Source organism: Clinocottus analis, unplaced genomic scaffold (genome assembly GCF_023055335.1).
Source record: "Clinocottus analis isolate CAN_PGR_092001 unplaced genomic scaffold, fCliAna1.0.p SCAF_9, whole genome shotgun sequence".
Lineage (NCBI taxonomy): Eukaryota > Metazoa > Chordata > Actinopteri > Perciformes > Cottidae > Clinocottus > Clinocottus analis.
In genome coordinates, this window is record NW_027176251.1 from 5832197 (window position 1) to 5859516 (window position 27320).

The window sequence follows — 27320 nt, forward strand, 5'->3', positions numbered from 1 at the left end:
GACGGGGTGTCATGTGTGAGCGTGTGCCCACGTACTTCTCAACACAAGCATCGACGATTTCACAGATTGGCAGCAGCTCTCGCTTCCACTCTCACTTTTCTTCCTTCCTTCTTCTCACTTACGGGGGGTGTTAATGTTTCTTCCCTGGCGAGTCTTAAATATGTTTCTATTTCCTCCAGAGTGAAATTGCCATCTCAGCAGGCTTACAACATCTCCCACATTCCCCCTCTGCTACCTCGCTCCCCTTTCTATGACATTTCTTACATACATATGCCGGGGACCTTTCAAGACCTTTCACTGGAAGGCACTTACAATGGCCGCATGCTGCTTCTCAGCCAGTACATGAAGATCATTAGGGAATTAAACTCACCAACTGCCACCATATTCTCTAAAGGAGCGATCAGCCATCTCAGCACTTCTGCGCTGCTCGCCTCCTCCTCTCTTCCACCTCCTCCTCTCTCCACTCTCCCTTCATCTTTTACATCACAGCCTTCTAAGGGACGGTAAATCCCACAGGTTTTGCTATACTAACAGGTACAAATATGCTCATTTCTTTCAGCCTAACAAGGCTAGGCTACCTCGCTCCGTGTGTGTTGGTAGACATGGGTGTGTTAGAACGAGATATGTCGTCTCGTCTGTGTGTACACTTCTATAGATTTTAGGTATTGGGCTCTGTCAAATTAGGACTCATGGATGCACCTGCTACTGTGTGTGTGTGTGTGTGTGTGTGTGTGTGTGTGTGTGTGTGTCTCGCCATGCGTGTGTGTGTATGTGTGTGTCTGTGTTTGTGTGTGCATTCACCTCTCCCTTTGTCTGGATTTAATTGAGTGTGTAGGGCTGTAAAGGCGTGTGTGTGTGTGTGTGTGTGTGTGTGTTTATCCTGCTAAGGTGACATGGCTTCTCAGTCTGCTGCCTGTTTCCCTGGAGACTGATTGCAAGAAGGCATCGCTTTGACAGGGAGGGACCCCCAAGGCTAACTCATTACAACACACACACACACACACACACACACACACACACACACACACACACACACACACACACACACACACACACCTTCAAAGGCGTTACCAACACATGTAGTGAGAAACTTATCACTACGTGAGTAATGTGTTGATAAGCAACGTGTAATCGTTTCACATCTGTGACAAGAATGTGAAGGTACGGACTATTGGGGAAAACCCAAATCGACATACTATACTTGGGGTGTCTGTGTGTGTGTGTGTTTGTGTCTCTGTCTCTGTGTGTGTGCTGATTGAACTAAAAAAAGCTCATGATCAAATCAGATGTCGGGAAAGTACTCTGCTCTCTGTATCGATTTACTTTGTCTAAGACTTGGCAAGAACAAGAACATATATTTCCCCTCAAAATGTAGAACTTTCACTGGTCACAGAAATAATGTATAATCTTTTTTTTACTAAAACCCAATGTTTTTCTGTAATACAACTTTTTTCCCTATTGTTCAGCCAAATGCAAATAACAAAGGGCCCTTCTTCTTGAGGTTGTGAGGTCGACAACATCTGGTTTTCTGGTGCCACAGATTGTAGAACGTAAATAAGTGTGTGTGCATCTGCCCTACACATGCAAGTCTGCAGCTGTCCACATGCCTGATGTATTAACAAACCCTTCGCCTCACTGTTGCTGTGTTGAACTAGAGTTTAATACAGATGCTTAACTGCAACTGCATTTCTAGTTACTAGAAACTAATGGACCCCTGCCAGCTAATTAGAATCAACAATTCTCAGTGGTCATGAAACAAAAAAACAAAAAAAGGCAAGTGTGTGTGCGCATATGTCTCCGTCACAGTCGAGTCATCGGTAGAGAAGTGGAAACAGGCAGAGACAAAGTACTCTTCACAGTGTGATGTGCAGGACTAAGAAAAAAAACTGAGCGCCCAACAGACGGCTGGAGGTAAGAGTAGTGAGAGAGAGAGAAAACTTCAAGCGAATCACATTTCAGCTCACCGGTGTGACTGTGTTCAAACAGATACGCTGCTGAAATACAAGTTGGCATTTTTCTCATTAGCACAACAATGTTGGCTTCCTTTGCACCTAGTTTGCTTCAGTGAGTACAAATGAGATGTTAGCGGAGGAGAAACGGACCTAGACAGGGAAAGACTGTGAGCAAGCAGAGACCAAAAGAGTGGAGAGCCAAAGCTAAATGATATTTCCCCTAAAAACTGAATTATTGAATAATGTATTTCTGTTTAATTTGAATAATTGCATTGAAAGCTAAATCTGAAGTGCACACTTTGAATTTCAAATTAGTAGTTTGAAACTGATTTCAACTTGAAACTGAATGTAATATGATGAAATTCAATTCAGCTCCGAAACGATATTTGATCCACAGTTGTAACAACTAGAATTTAGCCACGTGACTCAAACTCAGCTTTCCATGCAAATATACAAGTGGAGCAATTCAAATTTAAATAGAAATAAGTTTGTCGTGATACATGTTTCTGCCCGTAGCAGTGACCCATAACCACATTGATATGAGCAATAAATGAACAACACTCACTTATTGCCTTCTATTAATGCCATTAAGGCTGAGGAGAATCTGCAGAGACCCTCTGTAAACACAGGAGCAAACTAACACGCTCTATTTTCCAGGAGGCTGACTTGCAATATATATTCATGAACCTAAAAGGCAATGTAGATTCTGCTCAATAATGCCATAAAGGGAAGGCTGAGTAATATATGTCTAAACTCAGAGTGCACTCTCAGATTTTGAGTGTGTTTGGCGATGAATACTTATCAGCAGAAATATAAGATCTGAGAGGTTGCAGTCTTCAGTTTGCTCAACTCTCCTCTTGAAGAGAACAGCAGGCAGTTGAGTTTGTCACACGGCCTTCGTGATCTGGAGAATTAATGCACTTTGGGGTTTTGGTGTATTCTATTATGTTTTGGATTATATTCCGCAGTTCAAAACCTAGTCCTTGATCTAACGTAGACAAATGAATAGTTTCAGCCAGTGTGGCTTTTTAGAAACTAAAGCACTGACCGCAGATATAGTTTCAAGCTTGAAAAACTAGAAGCCTTTACCTACCGGGGCATTGAAAAAAAAAAATAATTGATGTCAGTCATTGCACGTCAATGTATTTATTGAAACAGTTTTTCTCATAAATACTTTCATGTAGAACACAAATATTATGCAGCAAAATGAAAGCAACAAAGTATATTTTTCTGTCACTCTTCTTCCGCCACATCCTTCATTCTTCAATGCCCCTCCATTGCCCTTTTTCTTCCATCCACTAGATGTCCTCGGACTTTCCCTCTCGTCTAACATGGCACGCACGCACACGCACACACACACACACACACACACACACACACACGCACACACCTGCTCCCAATTCCCTCATCTGCGCTGCCTGGCTTTCCTAGGCTCCCCACCTCCTCAGCTGCCTCACCCAGCATCACCCAGCTGTTTTCTATTCCCTATGACAAGATCAAAATACCTGTTGCTTTGTTCATTGTCGGTTTGTCATTGTTGCAATGTAGTTTCGTGCTCCATGTTGCGTGTCTGCCTCTCAGATCTACTGCCTCACTTTAACTCTTGATACCTGTATGCACATCCATACTTGTGCTTCTCCAATATTCCTGCTGCCTCCTCTACTGTCTGCGTTTGGGTCCAATCCCTGTTGGCTCATACGCCAGCAGTGGCATTAGCAAGCATCGGCTGTGTTACCAAAGCCTGATATATCTTGTTCCTCTGTGCCATAGAGTTACACTGTTACATTTGGTACCTTCATACACAGTCTGCTGTAGATACTAACCACAGAGCCAAAGACATATTCATCCACTGCTGAAAATAGTCCCCAACAGATTACTTGTTACTCCTGTTTGATGAACGTGAGCTAATATCTACAGAGACCTGCTGTCTAAGAAAATGACTTGTTGTAATTCCGTTGTGGTTGTTTTGTTATAGGATTAGAGTGTTGTGTATTTATCAAAATGCTATCATGATCTGCAGCCATGCTAGAAGCTCAACTTACAGTACGCTTTACTTCAGCACAACAGCGTCAGCATGCTAACACAATCCCAATGATACAGCTAGCATGTTGATGCTAGCAGGTGTAATGTTAGTTGAAAAGTAATTAGTTATACACCATATTGGATAAACAGAAATGTCAATTTGATAATTGCATTAGTAGTTGGAGTTACTTTTTTTTTTTTACAATTCATCCTCTGGGGACCATGAATACCTGAACCAAATTCCATGACAATGAATCCAATAGTTTCTGAGATATTTAATGTAAAATAGAGAAAACAAAACAAGTCGAGAGATCACCAAAGTCAGTAGGATAATCTGTATGGATTATAAATGGAGAAAACTACATGACAATCAATTCAATAGTTGTTGAGATATTACAGTCCAAAGTGGTCCAAAGCCATTATTTAGTGTACTCCATAGCTTTGTGAAAATAGCTAACATGCACGCTTTCGTGCTAGCACAACTTTTAACATCATGTTTAAGTTACTCAGGCTTCATTTTCTTGAATTTATTCCCATTTGGAATCTACAAACAAACATGCAAGTAACAATGAAAATATTCTCTGAAATTAACACAAACTCACTGGAGAACAGCTAACAAAACAATCCAATCAGTTTCCTCCTGCTATATTATCTGTATGTCTTTATGTAGATTGAATGGGTGTAGTTATGTTTCTTCTGTAAATGTGTGTATAATAGGTGTATTATACACAGGTAAGGTGTATAATAAAGGCGTATGATAAGGTGTATGATAAAGGCGTATGATAAGACTTTGCTATGCTCTTAGTGTGTGAGGTGAGCAGGTGAAAGAAGCCACTGAAGTGCTATAAGATATATTGACCGGAAGTTCCCAAGTGCATTATCTTAAAAGCCTTATGAAACCAGACAAGCTAAGGATTTAAAGCTCGGCAGCAGTGATGTTGATTGATACTTCTGCTCAGTGTTTTGTAGTCTGTTTTGTCAATGTTAGTTCTTATTGTCTATGCTGAGGCAGTGCTGCTATGCTAAACCTGACAGAATGTGTGTGGGATCTTTCATAAATGTCTTGTCATTGTACTATTGTCAAATTAAAACAACCATAATTACAAATTTGACCTTACATTTAGACCTTAAGAAGAATCTCTTTGTCAATTCTCTCTACAGAGCTCGATGTATTCTCTGGCCCTGAAGTGTCTGATCAGCCTGTCCACAGTCATTCTGCTGGGCCTCATCATAGCCTACCATGCTCGGGAAGTTCAGGTAAGACACATGCACAAACATCCACAGGCAGGCAAATCTGTAGGCCTTGACGCACGGACACAAACTAACTCACCAGCTTGCATCGCTGAGACTTTAAGAATCAATACACACTCATGTCTGTGAGTATGACTAAAAGCAGGGGTGAAAAGCTATTCAGACCAAATCTGCTTGTGCACCTGTGAAGCCCACTAATTAACACATTTGATATCTTTTCTTTTTACTTTCAGTACACACTGCAACGGCTCTTACAAAGTACCATACTGTTGCATGCAGTATGCATATAATTGGGACATGTTTTATAACAATGCATCTTGAACTTTGAAGCTCTTGCTCATATATTCAGAGGCTCCAAGTAAGTCTTTCTGCTAGTGCACAGTACAATAGGACGCCACTCTCGAAACGGTCAGAGTTTTAGTAGGTTTAGGCAAAAAAAACCTACTTGGATAGTTAAACAATATGGTTTGGGTTGAAATAAGTATGCTATTCCCAGAAGTCATCTCACAGGGTGTGTCTTGCTGTAAAGTGGATGTGTCGTGTCGCCTGCTGATAGACCGTAGATAGTCAGTGAGCTGCCATCAGGGTTCATCTGTCTGCTCTCTCAGTGGATGTGATGTATCGTCCACTGGGCAGACGATTGTGTGTCAGAAAAGTCAGGAAATCATGCTGGCTTGCACATTGCAAAATGCAATTTGATGCAGTAGAACAGCCTGGTAAAGTCTACAAAACTATTCATTAGGACACACTCAACCTTTTTTAAATTGGATGGTAGTATTGATATTGGAAAGCACCAGAGTGGTATCAATCAATCTTTTCATCTAAATCTTGGTAAGAAAGCAAGCAAAATACTTCTTTCATACGTTCACCTTTTTTGAGTCTTTTTCTTCTAACATTTAAGCAGAGGCCCATCTGAGCTCTGTCCACAGCGTACATCATGTTGCTGTCCCTCAGGCTCCTGAGATGGACAGAGGCACCCAGGTGTATGTTGGCTCCAGCCAATTAATAACTTTAATGAGGGTCTTAGTGGGATTGACAAAACAGTCTACATGGCTTAGCATAGAGTAGATATACTGAATGTTAAATACACACTGGGCCAATAACAACCCTGTCATTCAGCAGATGAATCGACACAGAAACATAAAAACGCACACACGTAACACACAGAAACATAAAAACACACACACAAACACACATAGCAGCAACCTCTTGTAGGGCTGAAACAATCAATCAGAAAGGCTTTCATGCTTCTTGATATGTTTGTCATTTCACTAATATAATGGTACCATGGTCATTTAGCCAGGGTTTTCATCTGAAGCCCTTTGCAATCGATGCACATTGACTATTTATGGGAGGCTTGTGGGAGTCAGACCCAATGAGTGTCCCCACACCAGCTATTACTCCCACCAGCTAAACCGCTGAGCAACACTCATCCATCTCACCACATATTAGTTTAATGCTGTGCCATTTTTTTATTACATCAAAGATTGGATGTTGCTGGAAATGTCTTTTACAGTTGGAGTTGTGATGGAGATGCATTCTGCGCTGAGGTTTAGGCTCTCCGTGGGTCAATAACTAGATGGCCGTTGCTTATTCACTGACATAAACAGGGGCTGATAGGCTGGCAATCAGTCTGTAATGTGCAACCGTTGTGTAATAAAACTCAAGATTATACGGGTGTTTGTGTATATTGCTAAACATTCATTGATAAAAGAGCCCTGGCTTCTGCTCACAAGTTTGATGTTACAATCACATCCAGAGGCAGTCATCCTCCCACGCAGACTGTGGCGGCCACACGTGACAGGCACACTAACACCGTCAGGAAACATTCATACTATAAGGCAGACAGAGATAACTTAATAACATTGAGAAATCGATTAAATGAGGTGAGATGTTAGGAGTTAGGGGAGACAAGGTGGGGGAGGTGATGTTGGGATTGAACTCAATATCACTTTTGATTTTAAAGTCAGGACGAAAATAAATTATAAGTATTTTTAGCCCAGCCACATTCTTAGCTGTAGAGGACAATCCTGGTTTATGACTGCTTGAGTATTATTTTTGGCGTTTTGGCCGTCTTTTCTATGAGTTATGATAACATTGTACTGAACCCATGGAGTTGCAGTCAGACAATCAGGTTTCAATCACGTTATGTGACACCATAGTTGACCACACTAATTCCCCAATGCACAAAGGTGAGTATGTGAGTATGACTAAAAGCAGTGTACACAACTGTGCTTTGTTTGGAAGTTGAATTAGGAACTTTAATACATCGTAGTTATGATCTATTCATTTAACTTAATATAATATTATGATTACCAAAGGGCATGGAAAAAAGAAGAGTGAAAGTAAACTGGGGTTATCCTCTAAAATGTTGCTGAATCGCTATGAACGAAGGAATATAAAAATAACTCTAGATTCAGTTTTTAGTACATTTTACAACCTAAAGATCTAATGCTTTAAATCTGGGCATCAAGTGTTTGTACTGGGAAGTTAATTCACCACAAAAGATTTTCCGCTGAGTTACAGACGTCACTTTCCCAATGTAAGTCTTTATGAGTAACTCTTTGTGGGCCCCATTGCATCACAATGGCCACTATATAACGTTTGCTTCAAAGCCCTGCACTCTTTCTGGGGGCTTAAACACAACCTACATTTCCATGTAGCTTGCTAGTTAGCAAAGCTGCAAAAGGCAGTGACACAGGAGTCATTGGGTCTGCTGCGTTGGAAGCAGTAGTTGATAGTGCGCAGCATCCTGGAGTGCATGCTTTCTTATATAGCCTGCACCTATACCATACACATGTTTAATGAAATGCATGTTGATGTTATGATTCAGGACCTGCCTGCTGGCACCAAGCTTGTTTACTTAGGCTATATACATGAGCAGCATAAGAAGAGCCAGTTCATCTCTGATTTTTATTGTTGGATGCTTCAAACTAAAACACACACACACACACACACTCCAGGAGAAGTAATGCTGTGCGAAATGAAAGGCATTGTTCAATAAAGATCGCATTCTCAGATTATGACACACTCTGCTGGAGCATTTTGCCCCAGCATGTAACAGGATATTACATGCACACACACATACACACACAAACATACACACACACATATGCGCATACACACAGACACACACGTATAGGCTGCATTTGCACAGAGGACGCTAGAGATCAGATTGATGGTATCGGGATTAGCTGGCATTTATACCACCTCTCTCTCTCACACACTGCTCTCCATTTCTCATGTCTTTTATCTCACAGTACGTTCTGTTGACCACCATCAGTGTGCTTCTCTTTTTCTGTCTTTTTTTCTTTCTTTCTCCTGCTACTTCTTCGTCATTATCCGATTAGATCTGTCTCCTTTCTCCTCTACCGGGCCCCAATTCAATTTTGTTTCACATCCTTTCATCCCGACTCCTCTCCTGCCTCGTTACTCAGCATTCAGTTTCTCACCTGTACCCTTTTCCTGTTGTGTTTAAAGACTCGCCTGCTTTTTTATCCGCCTAAAACTGATTTTGGTTTTAGTTTTTCCTTTAATGTTTCCCTCTCTTCCGTCTCTCTCCTCCTCCTCCTCTCTCTTCATCTTCTCTGTCTCTTCTAATGTCAGGGGGACAACTCAAACCAATTCTGCTCAAACAATCTAGACTGTCGGGAATTAATTTTTAATCATCACAGATTACACCCTTATTCACTGCCATCAAAGAAAATAGTTATTGTTCATTCTCGACAGTAATTATCTTGTTATTAAAGAGAGACAATTGTTCTCAGTACAAACTAAATGCTCTAACCGACATAAACATAAAGCAAAAGTGTTTAATTGAAATGGTTTTGCTACAGTGAAAAAAGACATGACCGACAGGAAAAAGTTATAATCATAATTCAGTCATGTTGGCTTCTGCTTCATGTTTTCTTTGTTCTCACATACTTCTTTGAGCAAGCTAATTTTAAGAATCCTCATCTTCTCATCATATATTACCAATTCATCAGATTGTATCAGTGTTGTGACACAGATGGGTCTGAGACCCTTTATTATCCTGTTAAAGAAATCGAAATGTAATTTTACATGTATTTACAATTCAATACAATTATGATACATGAACTATCGATGTTAGTGTTTCATCATAGGAATTTTCTTCATTGATGTTACGGAGAGATTCGTATTAAATCTACATTTTGATCATCAGTCTATCAATGTAACCGGTCGTATCTGGACCCAAATGCAACACACAAGATCCCAGGGATCTTTGACCTTTTTATTTAAAACTTTCCGGAAACAGCAGGCAGAGTTACAGGATCGAAAAGGCAGGTAGGTTCAGCGGGAGTCAGGCCAGCGGGTTAAACAGGGACAGGCAGGGTCCGTAATAGGAGATCCGTCCGCGAGCGAGTGCTGGATAGTCTGGCATGGCAAACAGAAGAACAATCTGGCAAAGTGTGTCAGAGAGACAGGAGTCTACAGAGGGGCTTGATTAATGATCAGAGGCAGGTGAGTGAACAGGTGAAGGGCGTTAGACTAACGAGGAGGGAGTGACTGACAAATGGAGTGAGGATGGTGTGAAGCTGAACTGTGACAATTGGTATTCCATACATTCATATAACAGTATATACAGTATAAGTTAACATCCAATTGCATTATTGCAGCCAGACATGCACATTGGTGAAATGCTGAAACTAAAGGACAACGCTTAAAGCAAAAGAATGATGTATTTTTTTTCCTTTACCTCCATACCAAAATAACAATTCCCAAGTGCTCGTTCAGGTGCTTATTGGTCTGTCGGCTGGTACTTCCAGCTCTGCTGTGCAATTTGCATAAAATCACAAGATTGGACTGCGAGTGGCCATCACACCCTGCTGGCTCGGTGGAAAAGTTTTGACATTTCATTTAAAAGCAGTGGCGGATTAATAATTTCAGTTCTTAACAGAACAGTTTGTTCCTTCACATCTACAGGATCAGATGTGTGTCGCATGGAGCAGATGTTTTCTTATGAGTGGTTATATTCAGGTTTCTTCAGTGAACAAGGAGTTGCACGGGTTAAAAATGAACTCCTGTTGTTCTTAAAGGGTTACGTTCACTTGGGGAGTACATATGAAACAGTATAACCAGACAAGATACATTATCGTACATTCATTATTGTGGTATTTCTCAGGTCATATTTTTCATTTGATACTGTGTGTATACACTCCCCTTTCTCCTCTGCATGATATTTTAAAAACCATGTGATAGAAACACTGATGGTAACATCACTGATGGTAACATCTATTATCATTACAGTCAGGATTGTCGTAACTTTAGCAGTGTTACCATGGTAACAATACCATATTCCTGCTGGACCGTGATAAATCATTTTGTACCTCAGGAAGCTATTTGACAATGTTCTTTGAAGCATAATATAGGCAAGAAAAAGTTAACATCTCACAGCCATTTTAAGGAGAAAACGTGCGTTTCCCGGCTCACCGGACATTTGTCTGCCCATTGAACCGAGCTCTGAATATGATTGAAACAGATCCAAAATGATCAGCGCTTCACCATCGCAGCTCCTTTACTCTGCATTTTGTAATTGTAGTTTCATCACCCCCCTTGACATTGTGACATTATTTTTTACCTTTGCGTTTCAACCTTACTTTTTCTTTGCGTCTTTGAAAGATTGCTTCTCTGATTTGTTGTTACTGTGTTTAGACAACAGATGAAATATGGAGACAATTATCGTACAGATATTATTAGTTTGAGCACAGATTGTTATCCCCAACATGAACTCAGGAGGCATTTTGAGAGAGCTGTGATTGACTGTCCAATCTGTGCAACCACACACCATTACTTTGAGTTAACATTGTCCCCGAGTGAATGAGATCGGTCAGGAATAATGGCAATTGAAATATCGCTGGTTTATGATGTACCAAGAGAAACATTCTGGAGACAGCTGTAATGATGAAGTGGCCTTGTTGGCTAATCAGAATGATGCATTATAAATGGGCCAAAACCAAGCTAAATGTTTGCTTAAAAAACTACCTGCAGATAGCTTTTATGTGTTTTGTGTAACATGCATGAACGTCCATGCATGTACACACACACACAAACGTTTCACTTTTCCAACAAAAAGAAACTGAATGAAAAGATTAATTTTAGCTTATAAACCTGCAAGAAATTCCGACTTGAAAGACAATAATTGAATTGCTGTTGAAAGTAATCAAATAGAAAATCTCAGAGAGTGTGTGAGAAAGGGATATTTCTCCAGTCCATGAGTGCACTTGAAGCACTCATGAACTTTGTTATTCAGTTACTTTTAGAGGATTTTAGATGCAGTTTATTTATCAAGAAGACACCAGCTTGGCACTCACAGACACTCAAGGCAGGCAGATGGTATTAGGAAAATAAAGTGAGCACTAGTTTTAAAAAAAAATGTTGTCTCTTTTAAAGGGAACTTGCAGTCCCAAGATGTCTCATACTTGGGCGGACATTTCATGCTGTCATGTTCTGCAGACTCTGCACAATGGACATCCGTCCTGGGAATTGTAATGGAATATAAAATGAGAGTGAGGTATAAACCACAGCATCCTCCTTAGACATGAGAGAAGCTCCTTTCAAAGAAATGTTATCAGATGCAATTTGTGTCTTACTAGCCTCTGGACATTTTTAGGAACAGTTTGTTTTTCATATTTCAACTGAATGAAGGAGATTCCTGGTCTCGAGACACCACCGGTGGAATCCTTTCTTCACTCCCTCCCAGTTGCTATTTTTAGACTTTCTAGTCGCAAATCAGGCAACATCGCATAGGCGTGCACGCACCGAAACAGCGAACCTTCCCTTATCTCTCACACTTTCCAACACTTCCTTTTCACTTCCATGTCACCCTCTCTCTATCCTTTCCTCTCTTGTCTGTGTAGAAACAGTCTCCAGGGTGTTCCCTCAGAGATGTAATTACAGTCAAGGAAAGCGTGTCACCCTCTTTGCATATTTGCGTATATCTGGCTGTGGGAATCTGTGCTTGTGTGTGTGTTTGGCTCGTCACAGTTATTTTCTGCAGGCTGTAGGACCCTAACATTTCCAAAGAGGTGTGACTATGTTAATGTCTGCATGCTTTTCAGTGTTCCTTCCGTCACAGTGTTCTTCAGTGATTAGAGCCGTCTCCATCCCAGACTGAGGTTCGGGTTTTTTTCCCCCATGAGAAATGCTGATTCGAGGCTGATTTGCCTGCATCTTTTTTTGAGAGCTCGACAGGGCCGCCTGTGTGTGTGTGTGTGTGTGTGTGTGTGTGTGTGTGTGTGTGTGTGTGTGTGTGCCTCTGCATGTCTCGCTTGGCAGAGACTGGCCAGCACTATGTCTGGTTCCGTTATGAGAGGCTTCTGCAATCAGGGACTTAACGCGATTACGAGGTACGATGGCCGCGGGCACTGCAAGGGGTCGAGGCATGGGCGGATGGGCGGATGGGCGGATGGGCGGATGGGTGGATGGATGGAAAGACGGCTGTTAGGGAAAGATAGGGGCATGACAAGTCCATCCGGCAGGTTGCAGATGCAAAAGTAGAGGACACTCGAGGTGAAGAGTCTCCTCTTAGACCTCACACCTTCCACTGTAAAATCTTTGGCGCTGTCATTTTCACACATTTATACTTTTTCTTTTTCTGCCTTCATACTCTCCCAGTGGCCTGCTTTTTGTTAGTCCTTCCCACTCCTGGTTCTGCCCTCGTTCTGTCTTGTCCGCTTCCTGTTGCCTTTCCTTGTCCCCTCGCCCTCTGCCCTGCGATGCCCCGTTTTGTTAAAATTAAGAAAATAACAGAAGATTTGTCATGATCTTCTACATTTTCCCTGTGGGCTTGTTCTTCTTGTCCCAGTTTATATAACTTTGCTCTTCCCTGACCTTCTTCCATTTTCTCTTCTGAAAAGGTTGACAGTTTGTGCTTGAACTCGCTCTCTCTCACACACACACACACACACACACACACACACACACACACACACACACACATCCACGTACGTACATACTGATCATCGGCAATCCCTACCTACTTTTCCTCTTTTCATCTCCTAAACCCTCATTCCCTCCCTTTGTCCTAGCCATGTAGGGCCAGTGGCACTCACTCACTCCCATTGACAGATGACTTTCCTAATGGAATTTAATTATTCATCCCTTCCTCATGGCGATTTAGCCAGGAAAAGACCAACAGCAGGAGCGTGAGGGAGGACAAGACAGGAGAGGGCGGAGGGAGGAGGAAGGGAGAGCCGCTCATTTCCTTCAGTGGCAAGAAACTGGATCACCTCTGTTTTGATTTGGAGAAATGTCATTCAGAGATAGTGTGGGGAGGAAGAACAAGGAGGTAGACGGAGAAAAAAAAAGACGGGCCTGGATGAATAATGACATGCAGAGAAAAATAATTGTTCTCAAGTGTGAATGAATATACATGTTCGCACACACATGTACTCTCTGGCTTGAACAAACACACACACACACACACACAAACTCATTTGTGTCACTTAGGAAAACACTGCGTTGACTTGCATTAATTTCCTAGAGAGTTACCAGAACTAATATCCTAAACCTACATTCATGCATAAAACATAACCCTTAAATCTTGTGGCTTACCTCATGGGAACCAGCACTTTGTCCCCAAATAGGATGCAAGCCTCTGCAATCTGACTGTGCAACTGTTTATGTCCCTAAATGTGACGACACACACACACGCACGCACGCACACATAAACATTTGCAAGTGTTAGACAACCTGTCTGTGCCTTCCTCTCTGTACCTCTTTCCTCACTGTCACACACCTCTCCCATACCTCCTTTTTCTTTCTTCTTGCCTCATCTCTCTCACCGCGTTTCTCTCTTTTTGACTCCTCTCTCTCTCTCTCTCTCTCTCTCTCTCTCTCTCTCTCACTGGGGATCCTAATTAAGCTTGGCTGCTCTTTGATGTTGTCGCCTTGGCAACAGTCACCATGACGAGGCTGGGTCTGCACACTTTTTCTCAAACTCACTCACGCATACACACAAATACACAAGTACAGTACACACACACACACACACACACACACGCTCACTAAAATCATTAAAGAATACAGGCGGAGTTTGACCCTCGGTTCAAATGACGGCTTACACAATGACTCAGGCGTGTGCGTAGGCCACACAAGTGTGTGCGCACGTGTTTATTACGTGTGTTACAACAGCAGAACAAGGGAGACACTTACTTCCTGCTGAGCTGTAAAGATAAAAGATGAAACATGCAGTGTGCGTATCCAAAGATGGTGGAGGAAGTGGCAGAGCTTCCCTCCGACAGTGACTCGTGGCTATGACACCGAGCAGCTGTCGTGCCCGCTTGTTCTAACGTTTGACCTGTGATCGTAGGTTTTTGTGTTCCAAAATAAACGTTTGTGTGGGCTAAAAGCCCTCGAGTTGAATCATGTGCTAAAGAGCAATTGTTAGCACCGTCTGCTTCTCCAGGCAGCATCTGGTAAACTCTGCTGATTTACAGCAGGGGAGTTCCTCATTTCTCTCACTGTGCCCTGGCCTTTCCTTCTAGGATGATGTGCTCTCTCTCTCTCTCTCTCTCTCTCTCTCTCTCTCTCTCTCTCTCTCTCTCTCTCTCTCTCTCTCTCTCTCGTCCACTGACATTTTTTATTTATAATTGAGGCCTAAAAAGGTCATTCTATTTTTACAATAGCAATTTCACTGCTGAATTTAAATCCAATCCTGTTGCCAATGTGAACCAAACAGTCAAGAATATTGTACAATCAAGTTTATTTTCATGAGGCATCATGTTTTATACAGATAGGAATTTCTAGAAAATCCGTAAAACAATTTCTGTATGGAAGAAACAGGTTGGACTCATCATTATTCTACTGCCCTGGCAAAAATACTGTCACTTCCTGAAATTGACTGACTTCCCATCTTCATCTCCTCATTTCCTCTGCTCTTCATCCATCTATTTCCACTGCCTCTTCCTCATCATCCCCCCCCCCCCCCCCCCCCTCTTCCCCTTCCCCCCTACCACCCTAGTTCCTGTCAGCGCCGTAAGGAGGATCTCCCCTGTAATGAAACCGTGCTCTTATCACAGCTTTGGCAACAAGACCAAGAATACCCACAGCAATTACGAATACAAAACATCAACAGACAAGGACGGAAAACTGCAATTAAAGTAACGATGTTAAGCACATGCTCGTGACACTGGGGGAAATATAGTGGTCTTGTTTTTGTTTGTTTTTTTAAATATTGTGATTGTTATCATTAGGAGCCTGTTTTTGCCGCTTCAGATGACTTTGGTTTTATTTCAGTATGACTTGTAGGTTACACGAAAAGGAGCCAAGTCCCTGTAAAGAGTGAATAGATTACTGATTAGATGGATGGTGTTTTACATCTCAGCAAAGAGACATTCACCCTAAATTGCTGCTTGTTCCGTAAATCAAAAGATTAGTCAGCTGTACTGATGAGTGGACTGTGCCAGCAGAGGATCATGATGAAAAGTTTGCACGGTGGCGCATTAAGTGAAACTCCTTCCCTCTTTTAACTCTCCTCATGTCCTTCCTGTCCTCCCAGCTGTTTGTCATCGACAACGGAGCGGACGACTGGCGCATCGCCATGACCCTGGAGAGGGTTCTGCTGATCTCTCTGGAGCTGCTGGTGTCGGCGGTGCATCCAGTGCCGGGGGACTTTAAGTTTCAGTGGAAGGCGCGGCTCGCCTTCTCGTACGCGCCGTCACAGGCCGAGGCTGACCTGGACATGGTGTTGAGCGTGCCCATGTTCCTGCGTCTCTACCTCATCGCCAGGGTGATGCTCCTGCACAGCAAACTCTTCACAGACGCCTCCTCCAGGAGTATAGGGGCCCTAAATAAGGTCAGACGGGTTTTGTGCTTGCAGGTGTGTGCATGTCTCCTGTGCCTTTAAATAGTGTGGTTGTCAAAGCTTTTGCGAGATCGAGGCGGAGGCGGAGAGGGGGTTGTAAAGGTATTAAGGTCAAGAGCGCTCTCCACAGAATTAAATCTGTGTCCACCTTGTCCCTTTCATTCTTGGCCTCTTTCTCTCTAACTATCAGGTCCGTCCTTCTAGTCGACCTGTTTCCTTTCTTCAACCAGTTCAAAAGCCCTTCCTCTCCATTGTTGTCGCATGAGATGGAGACTTAGATGTAAGCTGTGGTGGATCTTTCAGAATACAATGTGAGATGGGAGCATGAAATGAGAGCAAGCTATTGTGTACCGTTCAAATGGAGCATGAAAACTAGTCGAATGAGATTGCGACACGAGTGCGGAGAAATGTGTGCCATCCAACGCAATAAATGTTTGCTGCCACAATTGTAACGACTTTGAACGATAAACCCATTGTTGTAAAAACCTGGAAGAAGAGATGTGGCGTGTGGTGGAAATATGCAATGTGCAAGACAGAGGAGAGGAGGACGGCGGGAGAGATGGAGTAGATGTTGAATGGGTAATTTAGCAGCTTGTGAGTGTGTCTGTGATGGCACTATTCTGACCCGCAGGTTACGGCACTGTGGAGGAGGTGAAGCTGCCACTGAAGTGTGGCTCTAACATTGCAACTCATTTATCAGCTGCTTAACCCTTCCAGGGCTCTACCGTTGCTCTCAGATCATCCATCTGCCAGAAGTTGATGACAAATGAGCCACAGATAAAAAACTACACTGAAATAGGCCAATTACTCAAAGACACTGTATCGCTTGACCCGAGTCAGAGGGCGAGCCCCGATCTTGACTCCAATTACGGCGGAGATTCTCCGAGAGCTGCCGCGATCAAAAGCTTCTCAGAAAACTAATTAGTAAGACACCAAGTCTGGGTGGGAAACGGTGAACGGGATGAGGATTCAGAGCTACGCAATGCTAACACATGAAAAGAAAAATGTGTACCGTATTACATTGTCATTCAGCAGCTGTGCTGTACTGAGTGTGGGTCCTTGTGTGTGTATTGCAGGTGCATTTTAACACACGGTTTGTAATGAAAACCCTCATGACTATCTGCCCCGGGACGGTGCTGCTGGTCTTCAGCATCTCTCTGTGGATCATCGCTGCCTGGACCGTACGAGTGTGCGAGAGGTCAGTTGCGAAGCCGGTTTCGTTTGGATGTGTTGTGTTTATTCGCCGCGTGTGTGTGTGCGTGAGACCGAGTCACGGACTGCGATTGGACGAGAAATTCAACTAAGCAATTGAATTCAATTGGCAGGAAATATAATCTGGGACATGTGTGCAACATGATCCATCTTTAGACTTCAGTTTATGAGGCTTTCTCGCCAGTTGTACACCTAATTGGATCCAGGCGACGGAGTTGTTACTTCGTATGTCTCCATACACAATATCATTTTGTCCTGAAAGACAACTCTTTATTTTAGCATCTGTGTTCTACATTTATAAGCAGTAGGCAACACTGTCATTTTAAGCACGCAGATACAAAGACATTTATAGTTGATCATTTTTCAACAACTATAACTGTTAAAAACTGGTGTATAAATATATGAATGAATGATAACATAGCTAGTCACAATACAGTAAAGTACAGTTGATGACGTACATTAGTGAATACTGAAAAACATACACATATGATGATGTGTTGTTCACTGTTCATTAATTGTTGATTCACTGGTTATTACTGCTAAACAAGGAGAGGAACTGAAATCTTGCAAAGCATTTCTGAAAGTCATTTTTTGACATTATTCTAATCCAGAAGGCAGATGCTGGAATATGAAATGGATACTGACGTCATTGTCTCACTGTGATTAAGGAACACTAATTCCAACTGCAAATTAAATTACATAATCAGATTTTCTGAATGATGTCAGATCTCTGATATAACGTCAAGTGTAAAGCAAAAAGTGACCATTCATTTTATGAATTCAAACGCTTTTGGAGATAATCAAGGAAATACGGACGAATGTCGGTTGGTTAATGAGCTTGATTAGATGCATCATTGCCCAGCTGCTGGGAAGCCTTTGTTTGGTCTACATCCAAGTTTAATTGGCATTTCCTCTCCTCTCCAAACCAAATTATCCCCCCAAAAAATCATATAAGACTCAATTAAACTGCTTCAAACAGGGAGCACATTTGTGAATTCAGAGAGTGTGCCTCTTTAGGAAAACAGTGCGCTCGGAGCAAGTGTCCCTACTGCAAACATCCAAAGCTAAAATTGACGTTTTTAGTTTTTGTGAAAGCAACTTTGTTTCAGATCTGCGCCACATTCGGTTGCTACGGCAACAGTGTTGTGCACATGACGGCGGCACGAGCTGCTGTTTGTGTGTTGTGTTCGGTTTCTGGAGAGCAAAAAAAAAAAAAAAAAAAGCTCACGTGTTTCAGGTTTGACGCCTACATCTGCAGACAGGACCAGTGGGCCAGTGATGTTGTTGTGTTGTTTTGGTTTTATTTATATTGTACTATTGACTGACTTTATACTCTGGATACGGACGGCGTTCCCTTCAGGTATCACGATGCCCAGGATGTGACCAGTAACTTCCTGGGAGCCATGTGGCTCATCTCCATCACATTCTTGTCAATCGGCTATGGAGACATGGTTCCTCACACCTACTGTGGCAAAGGAGTCTGTCTGCTCACAGGAATCATGGTGAGTACATTTCCTCCCTCTCTTCCCGCCGCTCTCGCCACCCTTCCCCTCGGCGCCGCCCTTGCCTCGTTCAAAGGTCAGCAGATTAGAGAGTATGCTGTCATTTGCAGGAGAACATTTTGTGTAATTTGGACAATCCTCCTTGAATTAGCCTGCATCTGTGCTTCTGTGTGTTTTGGGTGTGCAGGCGTGCAAACAAGAGCATGCTAGAGGGGTTGTGTGTGTGTGTGTGTGTGTGTGTGTGTGTGTGTGTGTGTGTGTGTGTGTGTGTGTGTGTGTGTGTGCATGTGCATGCTATTCCCCTGTCTGTCCTCATTGCATAATGAAGGTCCCACCTTTCAATGTGCCATGTCCTCCCACTCTCCCTCGCTCTCATTTTTCTTCTTTGTACCACTATGGCGCTCTCTAGTTCCGTCTCTCTCTTTCTGTTTATCCTTCTCTCTTTTCCTCTCCGTCCATCTCTCCTTCCCTGAGGGCATGTATTTATTTCTATCTACCGTCCATCTGTTAGTATCAGTGTATAAGCTGCCGACTGATCCTCTATTTGCATCACTTGTCAGGTGTTCTTCCCTCCTTTCTGGTCTTTTCTCCTTCTTTCCCAAGTTTTTGAGAAAATTATCCATTTGGTCAACTCATGTATTAACGTTGGCATAACGTTGAAACTACTTCCTTTTTCCATGCCGTCACTTTGACATACCCTGTTCTGAATAGTTCATTGCAATAATTGTCCTTTAAAATGCAAGAAAATTCTAATTTTGTATTAACTCTAAAGCTAAATGTCAAGTAAATTCAAATGTCAGTGTGAATGTGCTAATAAGATTTACTTTTGCAGATTCTTTAGGCCAGGAAGGAAGAAATAGGGCTCAAAATATGATAATATGTTCCCATGTGATATTTCTCTCATGGGACACGTGCGGCACATGATTTATGTTGCCAAAGGGGAGAGGACAGTGAGTAATAGAAGACTATGTGCAGCTAAATAGATGAAATTCACTTCACAGTGTGTGCTCACCTGAGTTGGGAAAGATGCATTTGTTTAACCTAATTGTGGAGCAATATTACTTTTCTGTATTACAGACTCATGCAATGCATTTAGCACTGCATCATCAATGTGTTTCTCAAAATGCCATTCCTACGAAAAGATTAAGATGTCCGCGTGAGAAATTAAATGTCATCTTTTATTACCAAGATAAAGCAATAGTTGGGCTTCTTAGGTCTTTATAAAGTGTGGGAATCATTTTGCATAAGCTTTGATGAGGCCGGTAGCGAAGCTGGGCTTGTTAAAATGAATAAAACATAAAGGCAATGTGCTCAAAAAACAGTACTTTACTTTTTCTAAAGCACCCCTAAACAGTTCTAAGGTCAAGTTACACGGTAAGATGAAGTGGCTGAAATAGCATTTTATTACCAATATCATCACTGCATCAATCTTCTGTACTCCATTTCCAGACGTGCATGCTCAGTCCTGTTGTCATGTCAAAGTGTGCATGAAGTCAATGAGGAAGGGTCTTCAGGCAGTTTAATGACTGCTTATTTAGGAAAAATCAACACAGTCCTCAACATATCTCTCAAAATCAAAACTCTGTCAATATTTTACACAACTAGTTACTTCCCTGAATGTTCTTATTTCACTTTTAGTCTCTTGTAGTGCAGCATTGTCTGGATCATAGTCACATAGATAATTTCGGTGTTTATATTCCTCACCGTGTCTGTCCAGCCTCTCTGTATTTGTCATCTCACTTTCTTTATCGTGTAGTCCATTAAATGTGTGAATAAACACATTCATGCACAAAGACAGACACACTGACAGACCTCCATTTTCTGGATGAATCACATAAACGGTGTTTTGGAGTACAGCTCTTACTGTAATGTAACACACACACTCACAAGGACACAAACTAGGGTGTGGGTGCCGAACATCCCCAGCCCACAGTTCCAGGCTGCATCCTCCACACAACACTGACACAGAGCTTGACACACACTCTCAGTGTGACTCACACTCTCCTCTCCTGTCACACAAACACTCTCACGTCTCTCTTCCAAAGGGGTGTGTATTTTCAATGACCATCAGAGAGAGAATGAGGATGCAAGTACAAGGTGAGGGAGCCAGGGTCATCAGGTCATGAGTGAACATCTACATTTTAAAAAGGATAAAAGTTTGAGTGAGTCCAGAGAACACTAGATGATTATTTGTGTTCTTGCTTGAGAAATATTGTAATGAGTTTTAGCGAGGAAATTCACTTTGTCGTTACTATGACCAACACATGAAGGCTACCTGATGTGTATGTGTGTGTGTGTTTGTGTGTGTTTGTGTGTCGTTGAGAGTGGGTGGACGGTGGTAAACTGCCACAACATGTTGATGTTCTTATATACAGCAAAAAGGTGGGTTGTCTAAATCCCAATGTTTGTATTTCATATATATATATATATATATATATATATATATATATATATATATATATATATATATATATATATATATATACCGCCTGTTTAGCATTTATAGACGGCTTACACGTATTTGATAAATGGTTTCTAACACATTATAATGTTGGGAGCAGATCGTGTTGAATGTATTCATGTATTTTAGATTAAAGGTGGCCAGTGGTGTTAAAACAGATGATAAATGTCAATATAGTGAAACAGTTATAATTATATAATATGTCTTCATAGGCGCAGTTATATATATATATATATATATATATATATATATATATATATATATATATATATATATATATATATATATATATATATATATATATGTGTGTGTGTGTGTGTGTGTGTGTGTGTTAATAAATTGCGTTATATCTGCTTAATTATAGCAGATATAGCAGACAATTTATCTCCATTATAATGTGTTATAAGCCATGTATCAGCTGTTTATAAAATGCTTATGAATTCCAAATGGGGTCAGGGGTTAAAGCAAAGTGATAGCGTATGATCGTGTGTTTGTGTTTGTGTGCAGCGTTTACTGTGCTAAAAGAGTCTTCAGGTTGACGAGATCCAGAGTAGCTGACATTTCAAATGTATTTTGTGCTTTTGTCTGCCTTTAAGTGCTCTACTGCGCTCTCTAATTGAGCAAATTAAATGTCCCATTTGTTGAGTTAAACATATTTCCCACTTTTCTCTGTGTGTGCCTGCTAACCCTGAAACTATTTCCCACTTCATGACGCTTAAACAGTTTTTACCTGTCGTGTGTGCGGATGTTACACAGGAGCACAGATGGGTGATCCCCTCTTCTCTGACAGCTGCGCAGATTGCTGCGCTGTTGTGGAGGAAGCGAGGGAAACCCGGGCGTACGAAACAAATCACAGCAGCACAGCCATCATCGGCCGTGTCGCTCTGTGGAGATTGCACAGGAAGCCCTGCTGAAATCAAATGGATGCCGGCGTATACACAAACAAACTCTCGAGCACATGCACACACATACACACGTATAGCCTGCAATGACAAACCAATCAACACCCCGCTGTTTGTGGCCAATGAGGAAAAACGCACACGCGTAAACACAGTTGGATTCGTGCGCGCTTGTGTTTGAACATACTGTACTGACGCAATCGGTCGAGGGCTCTTTACCCCGAAGCGGACGTGTACGAACGAACACTCGAAGGGGTTTCCATCGGCCCTGATCATATTTTATTCATAGTTTTTGAATAAACACAAATAGAGTGGATGAGTGTATAGACGTGGGCACTAATGCACACTTGCGCATTACATTTTACTGAACCCAGCCAAAGGTATTTTGGTAAACCTGCGTTATCGTTCCAGAGCGCGCACGACGGAGTCTTGGCTATTTCTTCCACGCTTGAGAACGTTGCACGCTCCCTTGCTTTCGCTTTCTAACACACTATTTTTTCTCTCTTTATATTTTTTTTTATTCTCTCTCACCCTACATTTGACACTCTTAATCTTAATGTGTTGCTTATCAGGAGATAAGTGACCTCATTAACATTGCCTTCCTTCCATCGTTCTCCTATTCGGTGCACACACTCGAGCCTCCCGACTCCACTCTCTCTCCAACCGCCCTCCATGTTTCCTTCCATTTTCCCTCTCTTTATCTATTTTTCCTCTCAGTGCTTGCCCCTTCAGAGGAACCTGTGTGCACTCAACAGCCCCGTTGAAAAGTGTCTAATCTGAAAGTTAATTAAGTCTGTCTTCCTCCCCGTGTTTCTGCTCCTCTTCTCCTCTCAAGCATGTCTTTCTGGTTGAGAGACTGCTGTCACTCTCCCAAATGAATTTGCAGTACAGTATGTCCCATGTGGGTTTAGCTGGAATACAGACAAACCGGTCTGTGTTGCATACTTTTACATTTCCTGCAGGCCTCCAGCCTTCGGTGACAGGAAAAGACTGACACCATGTAATTCCGATTGACACGATCCAATTAAAAGAAATTAGGTGGTGTCAATCTTTGATGTGTTTTTCTTCTATAAAGGGAATATTTTTCCACTCAATATAGAGGCGATATAGAGGGGATCTCACACCAGATGGATTGGAAGTGAAAATAGACTTGGCGTGCCGCTCGACATGAGGAAATGTTGATGTGGAGCAGAGCTATCCCTCTTAATCCTCCCCCCTCTCCCATTCACCCCTCCTTCTGTCACGCGGTTCCCTTCCTCATATTTGTCCTCGCTCCCTTCAATCATCTGAGCTAATTCCCCGGCCAAAAGCCACCGATTTACCAATTCCTCCTCCTAACTGACTGACTCGGCGCTCTGTTTCTCCCTCCCTCCCTCTTCTCCTCTCTCTCAGGGTGCGGGCTGTACGGCTCTGGTGGTTGCCGTGGTAGCCAGGAAGCTGGAGCTGACCAAGGCCGAGAAACACGTACACAACTTCATGATGGACACGCAACTAACCAAGAGGGTGTGTAGCCTTGCGGGGTGTGAACGAGTGTGCTTCGCAGAATATATAAAGTGCTATAATTCAAGGAAAGCAGACGTTTTCTGGGACTCCAACAGAACTGTGTTTATATAATTAGTTTGTATTTCTAAACGTCCTCCGGGTGAATTTACACTATATTCAGATTCCTTCAGGGGTTGAAAACAAAGCGTTTGAGAAGCAGCCGAAATGCCTCGTCCTTTCACTGCCGCTCCTTCCCCACTGCTCCATCACACTGTCGTATGTATGTTATGTTACTTGAGTGAGTGAAGGCAATAAAAGGTCATCTCTTTCTCGCTTCCTCTGTTCTGCTCCGTCACTTACCGTCTCTTTCTATCTTCCCATTGACAATCTTTTTCCTCCCACATGGCCAACCCTCCACCCGACCACCTCCCCTTTCCTCTGACATTTGTCGCTCATACAGTAAATCCCTTTCTCTCTCTCTCTCTCTTTCTCTCTCTCTCTTTCTTTCTGCCACCTTCTCGCCTCTCCTTCACTTTGTCCTTGCCTCCTCGCTGCCTCTTCCCCTCCATCTCTCGCTCCCTCCTTCCTGTGGTCCTATTCAATTTTTCATACAGTTGAAAGTTCCAAGTTTTAAAAATAGCTCCCATATCAAATATGTAGGGTACATTATGGCAGCAGGGTATCTGGGTGACTGAACGCGGTCGAGTTATCGATGATTTCAGTGTGGATCAAATATCGACAGAAAGGTTGAATATGTCGGGCTCTCGTCTCGTCTTTCTGCAGGCGTCAGGTCGACCAGAGTGTTTTCACTACATGTTAAACACCTTGAGCCATGTGTGAAATGTGTGTTCAAGGGTTTTTATTTTTGAATCGATGCTAGATATGGCAGGTCAGTCAAACCCGCCGCTTAGGTCTAGGAGTATCTCAACTGTTCCATGGATTGCATGATAATGATCATAATATATACTTTGGTGATCCCATGACTTTAATTCTTGGGCCACCAACAAGTGGACATCTTTGGCTTTCAGTGAAACACCTGTTGGATGGATTGCAATGAAATTTGCCCCAACTGCACTTTGTGTTTTAAGCTTATTAGCAAATGTTATTGAGATGGTGAGTGTGGTTAAAAAAAAAGTATACCTACTTGTCATCAGCGTTTTAACATTGTGAGCACATTTTAGAAAGCTTGTGTTTCTCACATCATGGCTGTTGACTTGCTTCAGGAGGTTTGGTCAAGATTACATCCATGCTGCTCAAACTAATGGAAACGTTGTACCCATCGGAGCAGGAGAAGCCGGCAGGTTGATTCATTTATTCCTTTAGCTGTTTCAACTTAACTTGTCTAACTAGCAGCTCATGGTGTCACGGTGTTACAGTCAAAGTGACTGAGGTTGGATTGGTGCTCTGTTACTCGCTCGTCACTGTGACTGTATATATTTTTGGAAGACCATCCTAACACTAAAACCCCTCTGAGGAAGAGATTTTTGTGTTTTTTGTAACTTTTAGAAGTATTTGCAATCATACTTATAGCATAACTACAGCTTAAACTGATTTGGATCACTCCCGAGATCAATGAGAAGATCATCTACATTTTGAGGAAATCAAAACCTCTCCCTTATTAAAGCCAGTCATCAAGTAGAGGAGGCGCCATACGGCACTTTTATCCAACACAATGCAGCATGCTCGTTGGTGACATTTCCTTTAAAGGGTTTTTGGTTTTTGTGGTGGTAATTGTCTCCTGCCCTCTACAGAGCAATCATTGAAGCTGTTGTTTGCACATTGATTTACATGGCTGGGGCCATTCTCCACCATATCACCGTAACAAGAGAATAAAATTGCTCAGGCTTTATTATGAATAATGCAACAATAAACTTTACATCCTTTAATCATTGTAGATGCACACACACACACACACACACACACACACACACACACACACACACACACACACACAGGCAAAAAAAAGCACACACTTGACGTTCTACTCTCATGAAATAGTGTCTTCTTTGAAGGATTACTAACAATATCAAGTAAATGCCAATCCCTGTTGCTCTTGGCCAGCGCATGCTGTGGTCATGACGTCTGTGTTGGAGGTTGTTGTCTTCATTTTTCCATGTGTGTTGTGTAAGAAGAAGTAATGGTTGTAGTTGTACAGCGTTCTGAACCTTCCTGAGACATCGGTGTACCGCACGGGTAATTTTTAGTTCAGACGAGAGTGGTGTTTTTGACACTCTCTGACAAATATTTCAACATACTTTTCATGTCTCACTTTCTTCCATTTGCGTGTTTTTCTTCTTTCATCCTTCGATCAGGTTTATAGCTGCACCTGAAAAGGCTGGAAACTTGAAATCTTATGCGGTGCAGATTGGGTTCAGAGGACCTAATAAACTTATCAAAGAGAATGATGGGCTTTATAAACATCATTCAACATTCAAAGCACAGGGTTCATTTCCATGCAGTGTCCCTTCCCTTTTGATCTGAACAGTTCTCCCTCAAGTCGACCGTGTGTTTGAGGTTGCAAGTGCTCATGTTTAAAATCAAAACTTTTCCCCTTGATGCAGAGTGTTAGAGATGTGTTTAAAAGGCTGACCCTCTGGTCGCAGCAGTGCGCTCTGGCTCCATGCTAAAGTATTGGTTAATTCAGAGCACTGCACAAAGTCCATCTGGTCAGAACATCCCCGTGCACATCCACAGAGCACTCTCGACACGCAAAAAGCAGGCCACACTCACTTCAGGCGCTAAGTCAGAGGAGTGGAGTACTTTGTCCTTCCTTTTGATAGCACTACAATGTCAAATAAATGCCATTCGTTGAAGCCATAAGCCAATTGACTGTGTTAATGTCTTTTTCTAAGGTCAGTACTTTTATTTCAAGCTTTTTAAGTCGCTACGCAAAGTTGAAAATGTTACATCTTTCAATGAATTGGTACTCCAAATGTGTATTCTGATTCCACTCTGGACGATTGGTTCAAATCAGAGCACTTTTAGAAGTCCCTGTGGCATCTCCAGAACTTCGCCCTCTCTGAATATGCAGAGCACACACTGGGCTCCGGCCAAGGAGGAGGTGCCGCGATGCCTTCCAATGTTTACACCAATAGCCAAATGGGAGCAGTCTAACCCCTGAAGATTTCTACTAAGCTAGCTTTCACTCTGCGCAGTAAAAATAACTTCTTTTTTTTTTTACGACAGCCTTTTAATTCACACACGAGCAAAGTGGATCATTATTGGTGTGGATGTACTGTGACAGCGACAAACGTTAAGTTGACACTCAGTGAAGGCATTTACACCACAAATATCTGACATTTTTTCTCCTTTTACCAATTCAACTCTTCTTTTAACCCTGCTTAGATCTGTCAGAAAACAATTATGATTATTGATTTGTTTATCTTGTGTTTGTGTGCATTCACGGTCCTGTGACCATGTCTGCTTGTCTGCGGGTGATTTGTCTCCTCCCTGTGTCTTCATGTCCGTGAGGGGAAGGTCAGAGGAGGTAAGGCAACATGTTGCCGTGGCACATGGATGAGGTGGGAGGTTGTTGCCAATGTAATTGGTCTGTTTGTTTATGTTTTCTGCTCCATTATATCTCTAGCAGGCACAACATCTAACTAGGCTACTAATTGCATACACGGGTCATCAAGGCTCTCCTGGGTTGTACGGGTTAGGTGCCTCTGCTTTTCCTCTCATGTTAGAAAACTGTCTCCATCACTTTGGAAAATG

At 42.3% G+C, this 27320-nt stretch overlaps 1 protein-coding gene across 2 annotated transcripts in view; it reads left to right on the forward strand.

Moving 5' to 3' along the window:
- kcnn3 (potassium intermediate/small conductance calcium-activated channel, subfamily N, member 3) overlaps window positions 1–27320 on the forward strand; it is a 41858-nt gene that overhangs the window by 5896 nt on the left and 8642 nt on the right. For both annotated transcript variants that reach the window (XM_068570528.1, XM_068570529.1), the window contains exons 3-7: window positions 5136–5231; window positions 15745–16041; window positions 17127–17248; window positions 18623–18764; window positions 23517–23627. In XM_068570528.1, the coding sequence (XP_068426629.1) occupies window positions 5136–5231; window positions 15745–16041; window positions 17127–17248; window positions 18623–18764; window positions 23517–23627 (768 nt within the window). The remainder of the gene's footprint in view (window positions 1–5135; window positions 5232–15744; window positions 16042–17126; window positions 17249–18622; window positions 18765–23516; window positions 23628–27320) is intronic.